Raw genomic sequence first — 17,652 nt, forward strand, 5'->3', positions numbered from 1 at the left:
TATTCAACAAGTATCTGCTGGGTGACTGCTCCATGCCCAGCCCTGCACTGAGAGGTCTTGGGGACACGCTGATGGCTACAAAACCCTGACCCTGACCTCGTGGCCAGTGGAGGAGACAAACTTTAAACATTAATTAATTCCCCATTGAATTAACAACTATCACTACTGGGAAGGCAGGTACAGAACTATGAGGACATCTTATAAGGAGACCCGAGTTCAGGTAGGGTGTCAGGGTAACGTTTGAACATATACCTGAAGGATGGGAGTGAATTAGTCAGCAGAAGGGGAGAATATTCCAGAGAGGGAAACAGGATGGCTGTCATAACAGGGATGAGGATGGCAATAATTGCACGTTTACTCTGTGCTCAGCGGTGGCATGTGTAAGCTCACTGATACCCTTCAGCCCATTCTGCAGCTGAGAAAACTGAGGCTCAGAAAGATGAAGCCTTTTAACCAGGATCACCTTTGGGAGGCCTCCAATCCCAGGGCTCTCACACCCCTGGACCATACTATTTACCACTGCCCCTGCTGTCTTTCCTAAGCCAGCTACTAACCAAACCCTGCCTGTTTTGCCTCCTAGAAGTCTTTTGAATCCTTCCCCTCCTCTCCAGCCCACAGCCCTGGTGCTGCTCCAGGCACCCCCCCACACACACCTCAGTGTTCTCATCCTAGCCTCCTCCTTGGTCCTCTGCCTCATCCCCTCCTCTTTCCCAATTACCCTCAGCCTGGCAGCTAGAGGAGTCTCCCTAAAGCACAAAACTGTCCTTGAATTTCTTATGGCCAAAACCTGCCAGAGCTCCCCAATACTCTCAAGAGAAGATCTAAACTTAGTCTGGAATTTTAGCTTGCAGAATCTGGTCCCTGCTCAACCTCTCTCTTCACACCTTTTGTTTTAGCCCCCGGGAACCTCTAGTTTTCTCAGTGTATCAAGCCCTCCCCCGTCAACTCTTTGCATTTGACTCAGTTTTTTCTATTTCCTTCTATGCCCTCTGTTTATCCTCAAGACTCAGTTTAGGGATCCTCTCTTCCCAGAAGGCTTTCCTGACTCCCAGACCAGGTTAGGTGCCCCCACGGGGCCCCCCAAGTCCCATGGACTCCAACTCTGCCCAATTTACATCATCCCTGATTGGGAACAGGTCTGTGTCCCCCCACTTGACTGTGAACCCTGGGAGGGGGAGCTTGAGGCTGTCTCGGTCTCTGCAGTGTCCCCAGCCCTGGGCACATAATATTGTGTGCGTCTGCTCAGTCACATCCGACTTTGTTTGAACTAATAGTTCGAAATTAATAAGTTAGCACATTTTTGAGCTAATTAATAAATTAAGGGATCCCATTATGACAAATCCCCCTGCTTAGTCATTTATTAAGACACCTAACCTCTGGACCAGTACTTCAGTTCTCAAACTGCTTGCTGCTATGCGAACGAGAGTGGGCTTGGATCTTGCAATGGGGATGGCTCAGTGTATCTGTGGACAAAGTGGCAATATCTTTGGTTTAGTCAGTCTTGGGTTGTCCCCAATATGTTCCTCACTCAGAAGATGTGATCATGTGAAAAAGCAAAAGGAAACTCATCTTCACTGTAAAGTGATCCAAGCTTTATGATTCATGTAACCCTGAGGACTCCCAATGTACCTGAGTGGTCTTCAACAGTTCAAGCTTTTTTTCTACCTCTCACTTTTGCTCAGGCCAACCTCAGAGCATTACATGGTCAAGTATAAATTCTTCCCTCACCTGGAAACCTCCCTGAGCCTTTAGTATTTTGGTATCAGACACCTCACGGCTAATATTCTGCCTCATTACTTCTTCAAGGAGGAGGTACAGTCTGTGTGGGAAGTCCTCCTGACTGTCTAGCCTCCCTCCATCCTGCTGTTGACTGATTCACTAGTAAGAGTTCCAGCATATGTGTGTGTGTGTGTGGTCCGGTAGCAATCTAACCTCACTCCCTCATGCTGAAAGGAAGGCAGATGATGGGTGTCAGGAGCAAAGAGACCCTGAAGCTTGGTGGATACATTTTTAAGAGCTTTTTATTGGCGACAGTGCAGAACCACGAGGAGGAGGGTAGCGGCCCAGTGCCAGCCAGCCCCAACCCCCGGGGGGTCAGGTGCAAAATACAAAAAGAATCACAAATACAGCATGGGGGTGGGGTTGGGGATTCAATACATTGTGGTCTGCAGGGGCAGGCCCTGCTCACAGCCTCACACTCGCACCCAGAATTCTCAAAGATACAGATTGCAAAAATCTATAATCCCTCAGGCTTACTCACAAAAATAAAATATCAGGTCCCCAACAAACCCAGAGTCAGAAGACGGCTGGAGAACCAGGGACAGTCACATGGAAGAGTCAGGTAAAAACTGGCAGAGAACAGACAGAGGCGGGAGAGACTCAGGAAGGAGATAGCCAGAGATGGCCAGAAAACAACCAGAAACAGCCAGAAAAGAGACAGCTAGAGACAGAGGCAGCCGGAGACAGGCAGCCTGGAAGTTTCCAGAAGCAGTGTTTCCAATTCAACGGCATGGCTTTGAGGGCCAACGTGACCTAGGCCAAAGATGCAGAAGCGCTCACACACTCACGCGCGCACACACACTCATATATAATATATTTATTTATACATAATAGATATAAGTGTCTTTCGCAAATCAAGAAAGGGATAAATAGCCACGGAAGTGGGTTGGGGGCATCTGGGTTCAGGGCGGGGGCCGCAGGACGGGGCAGTGGAATGTTTTCCATGCAGCACAGAGGGCGGCGTGACCCACCCGATATTAAAAAATATCAATTGGCCTCATGATACAATCCTCATGAGGGGAAACACAGGGAAAGGCAGGGTTAGGGAACCTAAACCGAGAACTGGGGCAGGGGCTGGGCGAGGGAAAGCTGGGATCTCAGGGAACCCAGCCCCTTGGAGTTTGCCAGTCCCAAAATATTAGGGGGTGGTGGGGGTCAAAGCCTCAGCCTTTAAATCTTCTCCGGGAAAACGTCGGGCACCCCTGGCGATCTCCCCCTGCTCTCTTTCTAGAAAGGTTGTGGGAGGCCAAGGCAAGGGAGAAGTTGGCGTCCTAGGCTGGGATAGGGCGACAGGCCTTAAAGAAAAAGGCCAGGGCTTGGTCTGGGGCACGGAGAAGGGGGGGTCCTGAGGAGAGAGGCCACGTGGATGGATAACTGTCATCCCCTCTCGAGTCTGTCACCCCCCTCGAGTCTAACTCATTTTGAGGGGAGAAAGGAGGCAGATGGGGGGAGGGGAGACCACGGAAAGGCTTTGGGGAGTGGGGGGCACAATCCCTCCGGAGGGGTTCTGTCCCACCCGGCTCCCCCCACAATCCGGCCAACTCGTTTCACAGTATAAAACACTCCAGCAGGACAGGCATCACAGCGCCCCCTGCTGCCTGAATCAGAGAGGCCCAACAAGGAAGGCCAGGAGGGGAGGCTGTGGGAGGTGGGTGGCGGGCAGGGGGAGAATAATACTGTAATCAGAAAGGAGGGCTGGGGACTGAAGGTTGGGGGAGGCTTAGGAGGTGGGAAATTCAAAATCGGAGCCGGTTGTGCCGGGACGGAGCAGCTGGACGGTCAGGGAGGGAGGTTCACATTTCAGACTAGGTCAGGGTGGAAGGAAGATTATCAAAGGCGGGGGCATCAACTTCCCTTTAAAGGGGGGCTCAATTCGGATGAGGATCGAAGCACGTGGAAATGTTGGATAAATAAGCTGAGGTTGTGGGGGGTGGCAGGGAGAACCAGCCTAGTCACCCCTGGAAGGGTGGGCGTAGGAGAAACACTTTGGGGGTTCGGTGGCATTTCCTTGTTGGGCCTCTCTGGCGATAACTCCAACCCACCCACAGCCCACTGCCAACACCCCGCTCCCTCCAGCCCAAAGTGGGCATCGCCCCCGCCCCCACCCCCATCCCCAGAGGTTGGGTCCAAGTGAAACGGCCCACAGGCAGCAGTGGGCAGCCTGGGGGTGTCCATCCCCTCCCCACCCCGTGCCCCCAAAGTCACCAGCTCTCTGGCCTCGCCGGGCCGGCAGAAACAAGAGGCAGCACAAAACACAAGGAAGTCCTCCTGTCCGATGGCAGCGGCAGCAGAGGGTCAAGCAGGAGAGGCAGGGAAACCACACGCCCGCTTTGTCTCTTCCCCTCTCCTCCAGTTCCTCCGCGTCCAAATCTCTCTCCCTTGTGTGTTTGTTTGTTTTGTCTAAAGTTCACAGAGCAAGAAGGGAGGGCGAGTTCAGGGGGTCGGAAGGCTGGTCACTGCCGCTGGTGCGTTGGGCGCCGGCGAACGCGGAGACCTCCGGGCAGGTGAGGACAAACGAGGAAGTGTACGAAGGGTTAACAACGGGGAAGGGGTCGCCGAGGACTTGAACTTCACTGTGTGTAAAGAGAGAAGCTGTCAGGTTGGGGGGTGCGTCTTGGCTGGTCTGGAAGGGCAGGGGCGGTGGTGGCGGGGGCGGCAGCAGCCAGCTGAAACCATCTTCCTTAGTGGATGCTGACCCCGGCAAATCTCTCACCTCCGCCAGCGGGCCCGGCCCGGGCCCCCCGGGCCCCTCTTCGTAGGGGATCTTGCAGCCCGGTTTGTGGGCCACCAGCACAAACTCCAGACGTTCCTTCTCCTTTTGGAGCTCGGCGATCTCCGACTCCAGCTCCGCCTTTTCTTCCTCTAGCTGATCTGTCTCCTGAGGTCCCCGATGGCCACGGTGGAGCACGGAGGAGAGCAAGGAAGGAGGAAAAGGCCGTGAGCGACTGGAGAAGGTGGGTCATGGCTGAAACCAGCTCTGCTAATCTGATGGCTAAGGCCCATGGCTGGAAGGCGGCTCCCGATTGAAAGACTCCCTGAGGTAGAGGCCTGGTGTGCTAGGGGACTTGGGGGAGGGGTCTTGCCTTCTAGGACCCTCAGTCTCCCCATCTGTCCAGTGGTTGTTTGGCAAAGGGCCAGGTACACACGGGAAGTCTCTGGTTGCAAGAGGCACTCGGAGGGTTGTTGAATGAACCAACCATCCTTACCTGTTTTTCATGCCCCCTATTCACCTCATTACCCTTTCCCCTCTGCCTCCCAGGGAAGAGACCAGGTAGCTTAGGGAAGTAGACAATTTCCCTGGTTTCCTCCAAGGTGAGCAGGTCACCCTACAAGCATAACGTAGAAAACTCTCAGACTGAGGTAGGGCATGAAAATAGAGGGGCACCTTGGCACAGGCCACCAGCCCAAGATAGAACTACAGGTGGCGGGGGCAGATGGTGGGGGAATTGACATAGGATTAAAGGATTTTGTTCCTCAGACTCTCCAGAATGTTAAAGCTAGGAGATTCAATGAGGAGTTGAAGAGATGGAAAACTGAGGCAAAAAGGGTTATCACTTGCCCAAGACCAAAAAAGGGACATGACTGAAGCATCCCTCTATTAAAGGTCGCTCATAGGTCCCCCTCAGGATAAACTGAAGGCCAGGCAAGTGGTCAGGGGCGTGAGGGGGTCATCAACCAGGACAGGGACTGGCCAGGAGTATGTGAGGGTCAGTGTGTGTGAGCTGGCTGACCCCATCTGTATCCAGTTCCACATGTGGAACCTCTTGCTCTCAGTTCAGGACAGAGGCACAAGTGGTGGTGGGCAGCAGAAAATAGGGAGAGAGCTCCCCTTCAGCCTTCCCTCAGCCCACCCCACCCCAGGGACCACCCTCACCGCCTGGAGTCGGTCAGTCAGCTCCCTTCGCCGGTTCCTACACTTTGCTGCTGCCAGTTTGTTTCGTTCTCGGCGAACCCTTCTCTTCTCCTCCTCCTCTGGGGTGAGCTGAGTGGGAGAAATAGAGATGGTGAGATCTGGGGACACGGTGTACCCCCCCTCCATCCTGAATCTCCTCTTCGTCGAGAACCCCCAGGAGTCAGAAACAGACCAAGTCCTCACTGTGGGGAGGAGGACAGGGTTTCTGCAGCATTGAGGCTGCAGGTGGTCCTTCATTCAAAGAGTGGGAAAGTTCCTGCCTCTCTCGCTTCCTCCCTGCCAGCCCCCAGAGCAAGCTCTGATGCCCCTTACTCACCGTCTCCTCTCGGGGTCTCCTAGGCCGGGCTCGAGCGGGGCGGGAAGGCCCAGGTCCACTGGTGGTTCCACTGGTGGAAGGCCCACCACTGCCACTCGCTCCGCCACTGCTGTAGCCACTCAGGCCCGGTGTGGAGTAACTGGTTCCTGGCATGTCGTAGGGGTCGACGGCCGGGGGCTGGGAGGCCAGTGGCTGCCCCTGGGACTGGGCCATGGAAGAGATGAGGGTGGGTTGCACAAGCCACTGGAGGTCCTGGCTGGTTGTGATCGCGGTGACCGTGGGCACGAAGGAACCGGGCATTTCCCCAAGACCGGCGCACTCCTACGGGGTGACACATACACACACAGGCGTAGACACACAAACAGAGACACCGACACACACACACCCAACACACATACACACACCGACCCGGTGAGTGAGCACAGGGCCAGCGGGTGTGGATGTGTGTGTCACAGGCAAAAAGCCACAACACCCACCCTTCCACTACACCGTGACGCAGTGGTTAATGAGGATTTCTGTGCAACTGGCTTCTACCTCCTCCTTCTTCCTCGGGGAAAGGTTGCACGGTTCCAGCGGGTGGTGAATCACACCCCGGGTTGGTGACTCTTAGGTGTGGGGGGTGGGGAGGAGGCTGGACATAGCCGGGTGACAGAACCCCCGGGATGGAGTCACAGCCACACACACAGCCACAACACCCCACCCCCACCGCAGAGGCAAGGGGAGGGAGAGGGAGAGGCCTTAGGCTAAGCCTTCCTCTACACTCACACACATATACACACCCCTTTGAGCACAGGGATAAGGGACTAGAGGGTCCATGAGACCCCCGTGCAGGGGCGGGGGGTCCCAGTTCAAAGAGTGTTGGGGGACGGGTCTAGGAGTTTAGAACAACGTTTCAAGTAATTGTCTCTCCCCAGAGTGAGACTGACGAGCGACAGGTTACGGTGGGCAGACAAGGACAGCAAGTGAGCAGCCAGGATCCCACAGACTGTCGCGGAGGCGGGGTGGGGTATGTCCTGAGACCCCAAGCCCTAGCAGCGCTCATGTCCTCCCCCCACCCCCAAAATGTAATCCTAGAACTGCTCGGAAGGCTCAACTACTCTCGCAGGGGGCGTGGTGAGGGATGGGCTGGCTCACTGGCCAATCAGCGCCCCGGAAACTCAGAGGGGGCGGGGCTCCTGGAGACCACCTGGCTGGATCCCCCGGGGCTAGCGGCTTTAGTCCTATTTTCTGACACACCGGAGGCAGCCGGCGTCCGGAGCAGAGAGAGTGAGAATGTGTCTGTGTGTGCCTGGAGAGGTGGGTGACGGTCACTACGTCTTCCAAAGGAACCCTGGCACACAGACACGCTCTGACCCTGAGAGTGGAGGGACAGGATCCCTGCCAGGTCCTTGCGGACTCATTGGGTGGCAGAAGATCGCTCCTGTGGCGACAGGAATCCCCTCGCTCTGCCTCTAGAGGCCCATGAAAGAGACCCTAGCGCCGGAGAACCACAGGTTCCGGGGACGAACTGTGGGAAGGAAACTGCGCCCTACAAATAGGAAGCGAAAGTTGATTGGCCACAGCTCGTGCCGCGGCGGCCAATCGGGACGCCGAGCTGCCCCCTCCCTTAGCAACGTGGCCCGGCGTTCCAAAATAGAACGCTCCCGGGACGTCAGGGGCGGGGCGGACGAAGGGGGCGCCACGCGCCGTGCGTGCCCCGCGTCAGACGGAGGATTCCAGCGCGTCAGCCGTTACGCACGGGTCCCCCGTTACGTCTCCGCGCAGGAGGCGGAGGCAGCGCCACCGAGGGTTCGAGGCCCGCCTTCCCGCTGGATGGAGGGTGACCCGGCGCCGGAGTAGGCGCTAGGATGGAGGAGGAAAAAGAGAGGAGGCCACTGGAAGCTTCTCCGGGATTTCCCCCACCTGCCTAACCGCTCTAGCTTCAGGTTGGTGACCTGAGTGGGGGGCAGTCCCCGAACCGGCTAAAAGTTCTCAGCCCTGCTACCTCACACACGTTGCACTGAACTGCGCGCTCTCCCCACCGCCAAAGCTCACCCCTCTGTGTTCCCTCCCTGCGCTCCACGCAGACAACCAATTGCAAGCACGTCCAGACTCTGCAGTTTGCAAAGTGCGCCGTGAGCCTACTCCCTGTCTGATCCTAGATTTGGACGCGTTTTATTTGGGGTGAGGGGATTGCTCGCGCCACCCTTGAATTTAAAAAATTTATAAACCACAAAGCAGTAACCCAGCCCTCTAGAACTTACCTGGGAGGCGGCGGCGGTGGGTGGACTGCCGAAGGAGTCCACGGAGGACAGATACTGAGACTCGGCGGAGGGTGAGGAGCTGCACCGGGAGCCGGAGTCGTAGTCTCCGGGGAAAGCTTGAAACATTTCCCTGGGCACAGGGGGGCCCCTGTGACCACGCTGAGGTCGCCGGGAAGCCAAGGCTATGGCCGGGTGGGGGAAGAAAGGTGCGAGTCCGGGGTGAGCCGAGCGCGTCCCCAAAGTGCGCTGTCCGGGGAAACTCAGGGTGGGGGCAGCGTCCCGCTCCAACAATGGCAAAGTTTCCGTGTAATTCCTTTGCGGTGCCCAGGCCCCCACAAGATGCCGCTGTGCCTCCTGGTAGTCTACGTTCCGTAGGACCCGGGGGCGAGGGGGGGATCGCTCCCCCAGAGGCGGAAAGCGCTGTCCTGCTGTACAGAATCTGCTTCGGGTGCGATCCCCTCCACGCGTCCGGCGGGTCCCACGGGGGAGGAGGGAGTAGTAAAGACGAAAAAAAAAGTAAGTCGATCCTCCGAAATAAAATGTAGAATTATCTAGAAGAATCCTTCCAAAAACTTTCCGGAAGAAAATAAACCGAATTTCACAGCCCCCAAGAAGAAGAACCACAACAATCAAGTTCCAGCTCCGCGTGTCCCAGCCTTGACCGTAGATCTCAGTCTTATGAATGAAGCTCGGAGCCGCCAGCCTGTATTTATATGCCCAGGGCCCGGCCCCCTTGTTGACGTCACCCGTCCCTCACTCGGCAAACTTCTTGATATCTCCTGTCCTTGTGAACCCAGCCCCGCACCGTCCGGCAAGAGGTCTGTCTTAGCCTCGATCTGATCATCTGCATCACCCTCGTGGCCTTGGGGGTCTTGGGGGCTGCATTCTGGACCACTCGGCGGGAGGGGATCCCGGCCGGTCTCCCCGGAGTTCCTGTGACGCAATTAGCCATATAAGGAGCTCGGCCGGCGCGGCTGAGTGTTTGTTTGGTATCCTAGCAATTACGTCAGAGGGAATCCCTCGCTCGCTCGCGCGCTCACCCGGCGCGCCTGCGGAACCCGCCCGCGCCTGCGCAGTCCAGCGCCGCCCGGGGGTACGGGGGAGGGCTGGTATTAATAGGTTATTAGACTGACCCGGCAAAGGATCCCGGCTGGGGAGACCCCAACTTGGGGGTCCATATCCCTCTGGCCGCCCCTCCCATTTCCCCTGATGGTGCAGCGCCCTCTCTCGAGAGGAAGGTCAATCTCCAAAAGGAGACTCTGGCTCTGTGGTTGTAGTCACATAGGCGAGGAAACTGAGTCCCGAGAAGGGAGAAAGTGGAGGTGCGGGTGGAGTCCCTAGGCTCGTACGAGCTTCTGCCCTGACTAGTTGTGCAACCTTGAAAAAAAATTTTTTTTTCTTCTTCTCTCTGAACTTCAGCTTCACTTTTCCCGGATGGACAAAGAGTGTGTATCTTGGACCCTACTGCCCCCAGAGGTGCGGCGCTTGGGAGGTAGGCGGGTTTGGGGGGGAAGGGGAATGAAACTTGAGGTGAAGTGTCCCTGCTGCTGCTGGTGCTCCCCCTTCTGCTTTATAATCCTATTCGTAGTCAGAAATATGTGTGACGGCGGTGGGGGGTGGGGTGGGAAATAAATGATAGTAATAATAATGATATAATAATAATAATAGATGCCACGTATTTAGCATTTACCAAATACCGGCTCTTGTACTAAGCCTTTCAACAAGGTTTTCAATCCTCGTACAGCTTCAGAAGTTTAGGGGAGGAAAATCTTCATCTTATAAAAGAGGAAAAGGATAGATCGCGACTTGCCCAAGATCTCAAGAAATTCAAACCCAGAATTCTCGTTCTGTTCCTCCGAGAGCTGCCTGTTTCAATGACACTCCCTGAAAAACCTGGGTGTTGGGATTATTGAAATAACAACTTCCAGTGGTGGAGAGTGATCACCTTCCAAACCTCTCCCTGTCTGCTCACAGCATACATTATTATAACCCAGGTTCTGGGTCGGACTTGGGGGGCGATGGCGGGGGTAGGGGGTGGGGGTGGGTGGGAGCAAGCTACTTACTTGGCTATCCAGTTAGGAAATGTGGTTCAAGAGTCTAATTAAGGTATTTCAGACCCTGCTAGGAAATGTGGTTCAAGAGTCTAATTAGGGTATTTCAGACCCCAAAGTCTCCAACTCTTTGGCACATACTGGTAAGGATCTCACCAGCTGCTTCAGAAACCTGAGTTCCTGGCATTTCCCTCCCAGGTTGGAGCCTGGCTCAGCCAGGGCACAGAGGAAGAAGCACCTTAAAACTGTTGAATCCCACAGGCCCAGAGAGGGGGAGGGCTGGCTCCTGGTCACACATTAGGTATGAAGCCAAGTTGGAGGGGTTAGGTCTTTCCTCATTCCCAGGAGACTTTTGATTCCCTCTCCCCAAAGTGGGGAGGAGGGAGGGAGATGGGGAAGGCTGAAGGTACATGGGCTCAATACAGGGAGGTTGAGAAAAAAGCCCGGCTTCAAACACCTCGTTCCCCCACGCCCCCTCTGTCTGCCACCCGTCTGGGAGTAGGGAGGGGACTAGGAGATGACACAGCAACCACCAGCAGGCAGTGACTCGGTTCCAGCATCAGACAGGGAGTGACCCCTCATTCCTGTTCTGTCCAAGCCCCTCATCTCCTCTCCCACGGAATAAAGGAGACACATAAATGCCTACCTTCGCTGCTCAGAGACTTCATACCTCAACCGAGGTGGCCCCTATGACCACACAACTGCTGGCATCTTCTCAAAGGGGCATACTTGGCATTAGGTTTCACACAGACACACACACACACCGCACATAGAAACACAACTTCACATGGTTACCAACACATGTGACAGGCACATCCTCACTATAGATACTTGTGGTTGCTCTTTACACACAATGACAATTGTGTGTTAATTCTTCTGAGCACTTGTATTAATTTATTTAATTCTCACAACACTCCTAGGAGGTAGGAACTATCATTTTACAGGCAAGGAAATAGAGGCCCAGAGAGGTGAAGTTACTTGCCTCGAGTCACACAGCAAATTAGTGGCAGAGCTAGGATAAGAATGTAGCCCCTGCTTTTAATTATTATTAAATGAGTTACGTGTATCAATATATTCACAGGCAGATGGTGACACTCATGCAGGCACTGGGCATTTACTACCCTCCTCCCCCCGCCCCCTGCCCACAGGCAGACCCAGAAACTAGGTGCCTTGGGCTTACATTCTGACCCCACCACTTAGTAGTTGGATGAACTTGAGCTGGTGAAGTCTGGAGCCTGTTTTCTGTCCTTGGAAAAGAGGAGAAATAGTGCCCAGCTTATGACGATGGTGGAAGGATCATGTGAAGTGAATATCTTGGAACATGCCTGGCACAATGGAGGGGCTTGTTTTGTTTTTAAAACAAAGCCACCGTGGGACTTGCCTGGCGGTCCAGTGGTTAAGACCCTGCACTTTCAAGGCAAGATATGTGGGTTCAGTCCCTGGTCAGGGAACTAAGATCCCACATGCTGTGCTACAAAAAAAAATTAATTCATTCATTTAAAAAATAAGTAACGATAAAAAATAAAAGAAAGCCACCAGACACGCCAGATCACATTGCCGTTTTCATGAGTCCTGAGTACTTTTGCCTTTGTGGGCCTCTTTCTCCATAAAGACATCTTTAAAAGTATTTTTTCATGACTGCATTGGTATAAAGACAAATACTGAATATTAAAACATTTCACTTGACCTAGAAGTTCAGTTCTTCTTGGATTTTCTTGGGTTGGCCAAAAAGTTTGTTTGGGTTTTCCAGAAGATATTAGGGAAAACCCCGAGTGAACTTTTTGGCCAACCAAAGAAAAGAAATTAAACACTTATATGGGCCCCTAAAATTATCATAGGTCCTAGTACCATGCCCTCTGCACCTAAGGGAAAAATTGGCCCTGAAGACACACCACACACACACACCCCCTCTCACATTCACGCAGTCTCACTTGAGCATACACGCAGACATGCCCTCGCAGCATGGCGGGGGCAAGGCATGTCTTACTCCATGAGGCTCAATACCAGGGAGCTTCCAGGAGGAGGAGGATTTGAGTGTGGGGGAGAGGGCAGGACCCCTGCCCTGGCTCCCAAGGGCTTGGGCTCTGCGGGTGATGGGGAGCAGGGGGGAGCCCTGAGCCTCCTGTTCCTGTTGGGGGTGGGGAAGCAGCGACGGCTGCGTTTGTTCAGAGAATCCTGTAAACAGCCCGGGAGACCCAATTCTGCCAAAGGGAGCCCTCATTCTTTAATTCTTCCTTTATCAAAACCCTTGCTACTGTGTTCCTCAGTGTCCCCACCCATAGGGCAAGAAGGTTAGATGGCCATGGGCTCTGAAAGTCCTTTCCCGCTCTGAAATTTAACAATAAAAATGATAAGGAGAGGCTTCCTGGTGGCTCCGTGGTGAAGCACCTGCCTGCCAACGCAGGAGACATGGGTTCGATCTCTGGTCTGGGAAGATCCCACTTGCTGTAGAGCAACTAAGGCCCTGTGCCACTACTACTGAGCCTGTGCTCTAGAGCCAGGGAACCGCAACTGTTGAGCCCACGGACCTAGAACCTGTGCTCTGCAACAAGAGAACCCACTGCAAATGAGAAGGCCAAGCACTGCAACAAAGAATAGCCCCCACTCCCACAGCTAGAGAAAGCCTGCACAGAAGATCCAGCACAGCCCAAAATAAATAAATGAAATTATGAAAAAAAAAAAAGGAATATACGGGAAGTAAACAGTTAGCTCTGCTCACATGAATTATCTCAGTTAATCCTCACACTACATCAGCCCCATAAGTAGGTTCTGATATTATCCCCATTGTACAGAGAAGGAAACCAAGGCACAGGGAGGTTAAACCTGAGAACAGGGTTTTTCAGCTGTTTCTGTGAAATCAAGCCAGCTGGGGAATCTGGTTATGACGCATGTCTGGTATAGTCTTTTGTGTTTCCAGGCAGGCCCTGTGTGATTCCGAGGCTCTGGCTCCAGAGGACGGGCCTGTGAGAGTTTCTGAGGTGTGAGGGGGAGGGCGCACATGCGCGGGTGTCAGTCCTACTACGGCACCTGTGACCTCCAAGAGGGTAGCACCGAGCTGGTTAGTAACCGCTGGCTCCTCTGAGCCCAGGGTTAAGTAGTGAGTGTCACTGGCTGGCTGGGCCCACTCTCCATTGAGCTATCCTGGAGACCTCCTGGAGGCGGTGTCTGTGGAGTTTCAGGGAAGCAGAGCAGTCCAGACTTGGGACTCAGCTTGCCCTTAGTACCCCTGTGTCCTGCATCCAAACTCCTCACTCACCACAGCCCGCAAGGTCTGGCATGACCTGGCTGGGGCCAACCACTCCAGTCTCGCCTCCCCCTCCTCTTCTGGTCTGTCTCCCTGGTCTTCAGATCTTTGCATGTGCTCTTCCCTCTGCCTGGAGCATGCCCCCTTTTCCTCCCTCTAGCTCGTACTCTCTTCCTCCCGGTCTCAGCTCCTCTATTCCCCCCTCCAGGAAGCCCTCCCTGGGTTAGCACCCTTCCCTTGGAGAGCCCCCCTCCCCTCTATGCCTGTCTGGGTTCATCACTCTCTGGGGACAATCTGCTCTTCTTCATTGGGGTGTATTATTATTCAGACCTGAGTCGAGGTTGTCCAAGTCACAGCCGCATCCCCAGCACAGTGCCAGGTACTCAGCAGGTGCTCAGTAAATATTGTTGATTAAATGATTCTTCATTATCCACTCACTTACTCAGTTATCAACTCTGACAGACTGCCTTGGACAGAAACATATCTGTTCCTTTGCCATTTCATGGATTGAAGGGGGAAGATGCTATAGACTAATTGACAGGCGGGGCAGCTGTACACGGGTGTTGGGACCTGGCTCTCAGTGTTGATAAACAGTCGCTTGTCTGTCCTCCCTGTCTTTTCCCAGCTGAGCTGGTGACCCTGGGTCCTCCCAGGGTCGAGGTGGACATATCATCAGGGATAGGAAGGAGGAAGCTTGGTTTACAGAATCCAAACCGTGGAGACAAAAAGACAGACACACAGGCAGACAACACAAATGTGCATGCACACCTCTCACCTTTGTCTGCACAGACACACAACTAAACGAACACAGTCACACACAGAGCTTAACACACGCTCTTGTGCACACACATTGCAGAAATGTACAGACACCAGACAACAGATACTGACAGGCGCACAACTCTACACACACAAACTGGCAGAGCTAGGCACCCCACTGCCACAGAGAGGCCCCCAGGGCTGTGGACTGGCAGAATTTCTTAGCTACCCACATTTGTGTGGAGGTTCCTGCCTCCAAGTCACTCGGACACAGGGAAGCTTCACGTTCTTGCTCAGAGTTGCATATGAACCTGCAGAACAAGGCACACAGAGACACAGCATCACATACTCAGACCCCATTACTGTGTACCCTCTTTCCCACGCATGCTCACAGCTACACACGCGCAGTTTCACGTGTGAGGGCATGCAGACACTGCTGAGCAGAGGCTACTCTCAGATGCTGACTTGTCTCAGGCCCTGGTCCAGAGGCCCTGTGAACCCCCTCACTGTGGGAGCCAACCTCTCACCCATCCTCAGACCCACATAGTGTGATGGTGTAGCACTGGCTATAACCACTCCAGGCATGGGGAGAGGGGAGGTGGGAGGGCTTAGGGAGGCCTGAGCAAGTCAGGACTTGCTGGTGGAGGTGGGTCTGGGCAACTGTTGTCAAATCCTGAAAAGATTTAGATAAGGAGGGAGTCCGTGAAAGCACTCTCTCCCTACTATAGACATCCAAGACCAAAGAGGAGGAAGCAGGAGAGCCTGCAGGAAGCTAAAAGGAAGGACTGGACCAAGGTGGATAACAGTTTTGGAGACCTTTCCAGCTGCACTTTGAATGAAAATAATAGTAGTAGTAATAATATAGCTGGCAGTCACTTGAGAAAACTAACCATGTGCCAGTTGCTCCATACAGATCCGCTGTATTTTCTTGTTTAAGTCTCTGATACACTATAAGGAGGGCACTAGCAGTGTGACTCTGGGCAGGCAACTTCTCTGACCTCAGTTTCCTCATCTGTAAAGTGGAGATAATAACAGGACCTCCCTCCTAGCGTTTTGAGGAATAAATGAGTTTGTATGTAAAAATGCTTAGAACAGTGCCTGGCAGAAAATAAGTTCCCTGTAAGTGTAAGCTGCAGTGGCAATAATTATTATTATCCCCATTCAATGGATCAGGAAACTGAGGCCAGGAGCCCTTAGGGAACTTGTCCAACCTGCAGGTTTGTGTGAAGACTGGTTCCGACACTGGTAGTGAGGCTCTGGGGTAGTGGGTGGGGGAGGCAGGGCCTCCCCACTTTGGTGTGTGTGTGTGCTTGCGTGCATGTGTGCGTGAGCACACGTAGGGTGATTCCATTGTTCTCTGCGCAAACACCCAGACCCCATCCCACCCCCAGCAGGTCATCTAACTGCTAGCCACAACCCACAGCCTCACAGTCATACCCAGTGCGGGTTTCCTCTTTATGGCCCAGGGGCCTCCCCACTGGCTGACCCCCTCCCCCGCCTCCCCTTCCTGCACCTTGAGGATGCCTGTGGCTGGACTGGGTGGTCTCAGGCTGGAGCTGCCCCGTCCCTGACTCAGGCCTGTGCCCCCTCACTGACCCGAATGCGGCCTGCCTGGCCCCCACAGCCAGACAGCCACGCGGGGGTGTCATGGGGGGGGTGTCACAGTGGGCCACGTGCCCGCACCCGGGGTGGCTGAATTCCGCCTGTGATTCAGTCGGCTTGTCTGGGTCGCCGGGGGTGCCCTGGTCTGTGATGTCAGCGGCCAGGTATGCGTCCGGGGTTTCTCTGAGTGTGACTCAGGCCCAGAGCTACCCTCTCCCTCCTGCAGACACTCCGGGCAGCTTTCCAGGGCTGGCGGCCGGCAGGCAGCCTGACGCTCCCTTCCCGGCCCCCTCCACGCCCTCCACACCCCTGAGCTGTGGGAACAGCAGACTAGGGGACTGGCAGGAGGCAGATTCCAGAGGCTCAGACCCCAGGCCAGCCCCAACAGACCACCGGAACCTCCCCACCTCCCCTGGAGACCAGGACTCACAGATTGTTATGGGATGGAATTCATTCATTAACTTATTCATTCAACCAGCCATTCAAACACATGTTCTCAGCACCTCTCCTGTGTCAGGCTCTCCAGACACTGGGGATAGAGCTGAGAATAAGACAGAAATTCCTCACAGTGCCCCATCAGAGCCTGAAAGTTTTATAATATTATTATTGCTATTGTTATCCCCCCTCCCCAGATCCCACCAGGCTGCAAGACTCAGGCTAGTTTCTGTTCCTCCAGGCAGCTGTCCAAACAGCTCCAGTTACTTTTAATCCTTGGCTCCCAAACAGCCCCTGGGAGGAAGTCCTTTCAGGACTCTGATCTTCAGCCAGCCTGCTGCAGCAGGTGCCTCTCCTTCCCTCTTGGACTTTCCTCGTTCCCCATCCCAATGAATGATTTAAGCCTCTGTTCTCCCTACCCCCAAACTCTTACCCTCCACTGCCTTTCCCAGAACCTGAGCTTCAGTGATGATCATGATTGGCCTAGCAGACACTAAGGGCTCCCTAGGTCCTTATACCAGGGTCAAGACTTAGAGACACACCTTCATCTGGTCACAGCCACCCATGGAGGAGGCCTGTTGTCACGCTCATTTTAAAGGAAGGGAACTGACACTAAACCACACAGCTAATGCCTGAGCCTGTAACTCATGTTCTGGACACATGCTTACAGGGCACACACGGAGAGGAAGTAACAATACTGCTGACAGTCAAGTGTGGTATTTCGTAAAAGTTTATTCTGTGCTGAGCACTTTCTAAACGTTCTCTGTAGGAACTCATTTACTTCCCACAACAGTCCCATGAGTGTGGGCAATTATTATTCCCATTTTACAGATGAGAAAACAGGTCCATAGAGGTCTTAATGCTAATACGGTTCAAGTCCACAAATACTGACTGAAATCCAGCTATGTTTCCCAGAGAAAATCAGAGCTATACAACTAGACATGGCTTACCAAGAGCTGCAAAGCTGGAAGGCACACATAGGAGACACAGAACCAGTCACACAGTTACACAGATGTGCACTCAACGTGGACACATGAGTTACAGATTCATTTACTCAACAGTAATTACTGAGTACCTACTGTGTGCAGAGAAGTGCTGGGAATCCAGCAGTGACCATGACAGCCCTAGGCCCTGTCCTCATGGAGCACACAGCCCCCATAGGAGAGACAGTAAACAAAGAAATATGTAACTAAAGACTGATAAATTCTGTGCAAAGAACTGAGAGATAACTGGCTGACAAACGCAGCCACCTGCGCAGTCACACACAGATGACCATACACAGAGATCCAGAACTGTACACATACACAGAGACA

At 53.8% G+C, this 17,652-nt stretch overlaps 1 protein-coding gene and 1 long non-coding RNA gene across 2 annotated transcripts in view; one reads left to right on the plus strand and one right to left on the minus strand.

Moving 5' to 3' along the window:
• Positions 1 to 2,003: 2,003 nt before the first annotated feature.
• FOSB (FosB proto-oncogene, AP-1 transcription factor subunit) lies at positions 2,004 to 8,943 on the minus strand. The gene is made up of 4 exons (XM_040252590.1): positions 8,252 to 8,943; positions 6,009 to 6,329; positions 5,654 to 5,761; positions 2,004 to 4,657 (listed from the first exon to the last, which is right to left on the minus strand). The coding sequence occupies exons 1-4, from the start codon at positions 8,375 to 8,377 to the stop codon at positions 4,187 to 4,189; spliced, it is 1,026 nt and encodes a 341-aa protein (XP_040108524.1). The 5' UTR covers positions 8,378 to 8,943; the 3' UTR covers positions 2,004 to 4,186.
• The window catches only part of LOC120872352, a 32,908-nt gene continuing 19,899 nt past the window's right edge, over positions 4,644 to 17,652 (plus strand). The window contains exons 1-2 of the long non-coding RNA XR_005723232.1: positions 4,644 to 4,733; positions 9,671 to 9,743. This is a non-coding gene — a long non-coding RNA (uncharacterized LOC120872352). The remainder of the gene's footprint in view (positions 4,734 to 9,670; positions 9,744 to 17,652) is intronic.

This window comes from Oryx dammah, unplaced genomic scaffold, assembly GCF_014754425.2.
Source record: "Oryx dammah isolate SB20612 unplaced genomic scaffold, SCBI_Odam_1.1 HiC_scaffold_13, whole genome shotgun sequence".
Taxonomy (NCBI): Eukaryota; Metazoa; Chordata; class Mammalia; order Artiodactyla; family Bovidae; genus Oryx; species Oryx dammah.

What these genes read in the sequence shown, in the direction of transcription:
- FOSB (XM_040252590.1), bottom strand. Translation starts at nt 8,377, where the DNA reads ATGTTTCAAGCTTTCCCCGGAGACTACGACTCCGGCTCCCGGTGCAGC. An exon ending in CCACCGCCGCCGCCTCCCAG is followed by an intron (nt 6,330 to 8,251) that starts GTAAGTTCTAGA and finishes GTCACCCCGTAG; the next exon opens with GAGTGCGCCGGTCTTGGGGA. An exon ending in TGACTGACCGACTCCAGGCG is followed by an intron (nt 4,658 to 5,653) that starts GTGAGGGTGGTC and finishes CGGGGACCTCAG; the next exon opens with GAGACAGATCAGCTAGAGGA.